At 53.0% G+C, this 1,111-nt stretch overlaps 1 protein-coding gene across 1 annotated transcript; it reads left to right on the top strand.

The window, feature by feature from the left end:
* Positions 1 to 668: 668 nt before the first annotated feature.
* Positions 669 to 1,106, top strand: LOC119344924 (the record flags this gene model as incomplete). The annotated part of the gene is made up of 2 exons (XM_037615209.1): positions 669 to 854; positions 958 to 1,106. Coding segments are annotated over exons 1-2 (291 nt in total), but the record flags the coding sequence as incomplete, so codon positions are not given.
* Positions 1,107 to 1,111: the final 5 nt, after the last annotated feature.

Raw genomic sequence — 1,111 nt, 5'->3', positions numbered from 1 at the left:
GGGTAGGGTGTGCATCCATGCGTTTATATGAGTGAGTGTATGTGCGTATGTATGCATGAGTGTCTGCGTCTGTACTGTGTTCAAAAAAACTTCTATTGTTTGAATATTGTGTCACTATGTTGATCATCTTCTATCTGTTTTTTCTTTGATTAAACATAATTAGAAACTGCTCATATGTAACATTCTAGTCCCTATGCAACTTGATGCAAGCCGTTTTTGCAGTTCACCGCAAGCTCACTGCTCCCCAAATGGGCATGCAGTCATGCACTCTGCAGCAATTATGTGATGTCGGTCCAACACCAGTTTACCACCAGCAAACAGGGTAGTACTACTACTTCTAACTTACGCTGCATGCATGCATGCACACACGCAAATGCATGTGCATGCCGAGAGACGTTGCTGGTGCCTACCTACGTACTCCAACACCGAACCAGGTCCATCACCAACAGCGACGTGGAGGCACACGCACCGGCCGATCCGATCATGCAGCGGGCGCGGTATTTAACTCGCCATCTGAAATTTCGGTGAGTTAGCCGGCCTCTCGTTGTCACGCATCACGTCGCCGGTCACTGTGCATGCAGCCAGATCACCCATCGAGCTGTGCCGATCAATGCGGAGGCCTATAAAAGCCATGCGTCGCCTGTTACATCCATTCATCCATCAGCCACTTCACACAGCCAAGCAAGTGGCAGTGCGATTCAGAGGTTCAGGCATGGCAGCTCCGAGAGCACTTGTCCTCGCCGTCCTGCTGGCGATCGCCGTCGCCAACGCCGAGGCAGCGTCAGTCGTCGTCGGCCTGGCCAAGTGCGCCGACTGCACCAGGAAGAACATCAAGGCTGAGGAAGCCTTCAAGGGTAAGCTATCAAGATACGTACGTATTACAAATTTACGATGCACACACACATATATAGATGAAGATCGGCTCATGGTTGTCCTCCTGCCGTCAACGTACTTCAGGTCTCCAGGTGGCGATCAAATGCAAGAACATCGACGGCGAGTACGAGAGCAAGGCGGTGGGTGCCCTCGACGGCACCGGCGCCTTCAGCGTGCCCCTCGCCGCCGATCTCCATGGCGCCGACTGCGTCGCACAGCTCCACAGCGCCGCCTCCAA

The sequence above is a fragment of the Triticum dicoccoides genome, unplaced genomic scaffold (assembly GCF_002162155.2).
Source record: "Triticum dicoccoides isolate Atlit2015 ecotype Zavitan unplaced genomic scaffold, WEW_v2.0 scaffold193394, whole genome shotgun sequence".
Taxonomy (NCBI): Eukaryota; Viridiplantae; Streptophyta; class Magnoliopsida; order Poales; family Poaceae; genus Triticum; species Triticum dicoccoides.
This window is presented reverse-complemented; position numbering and strand designations above follow the sequence as displayed.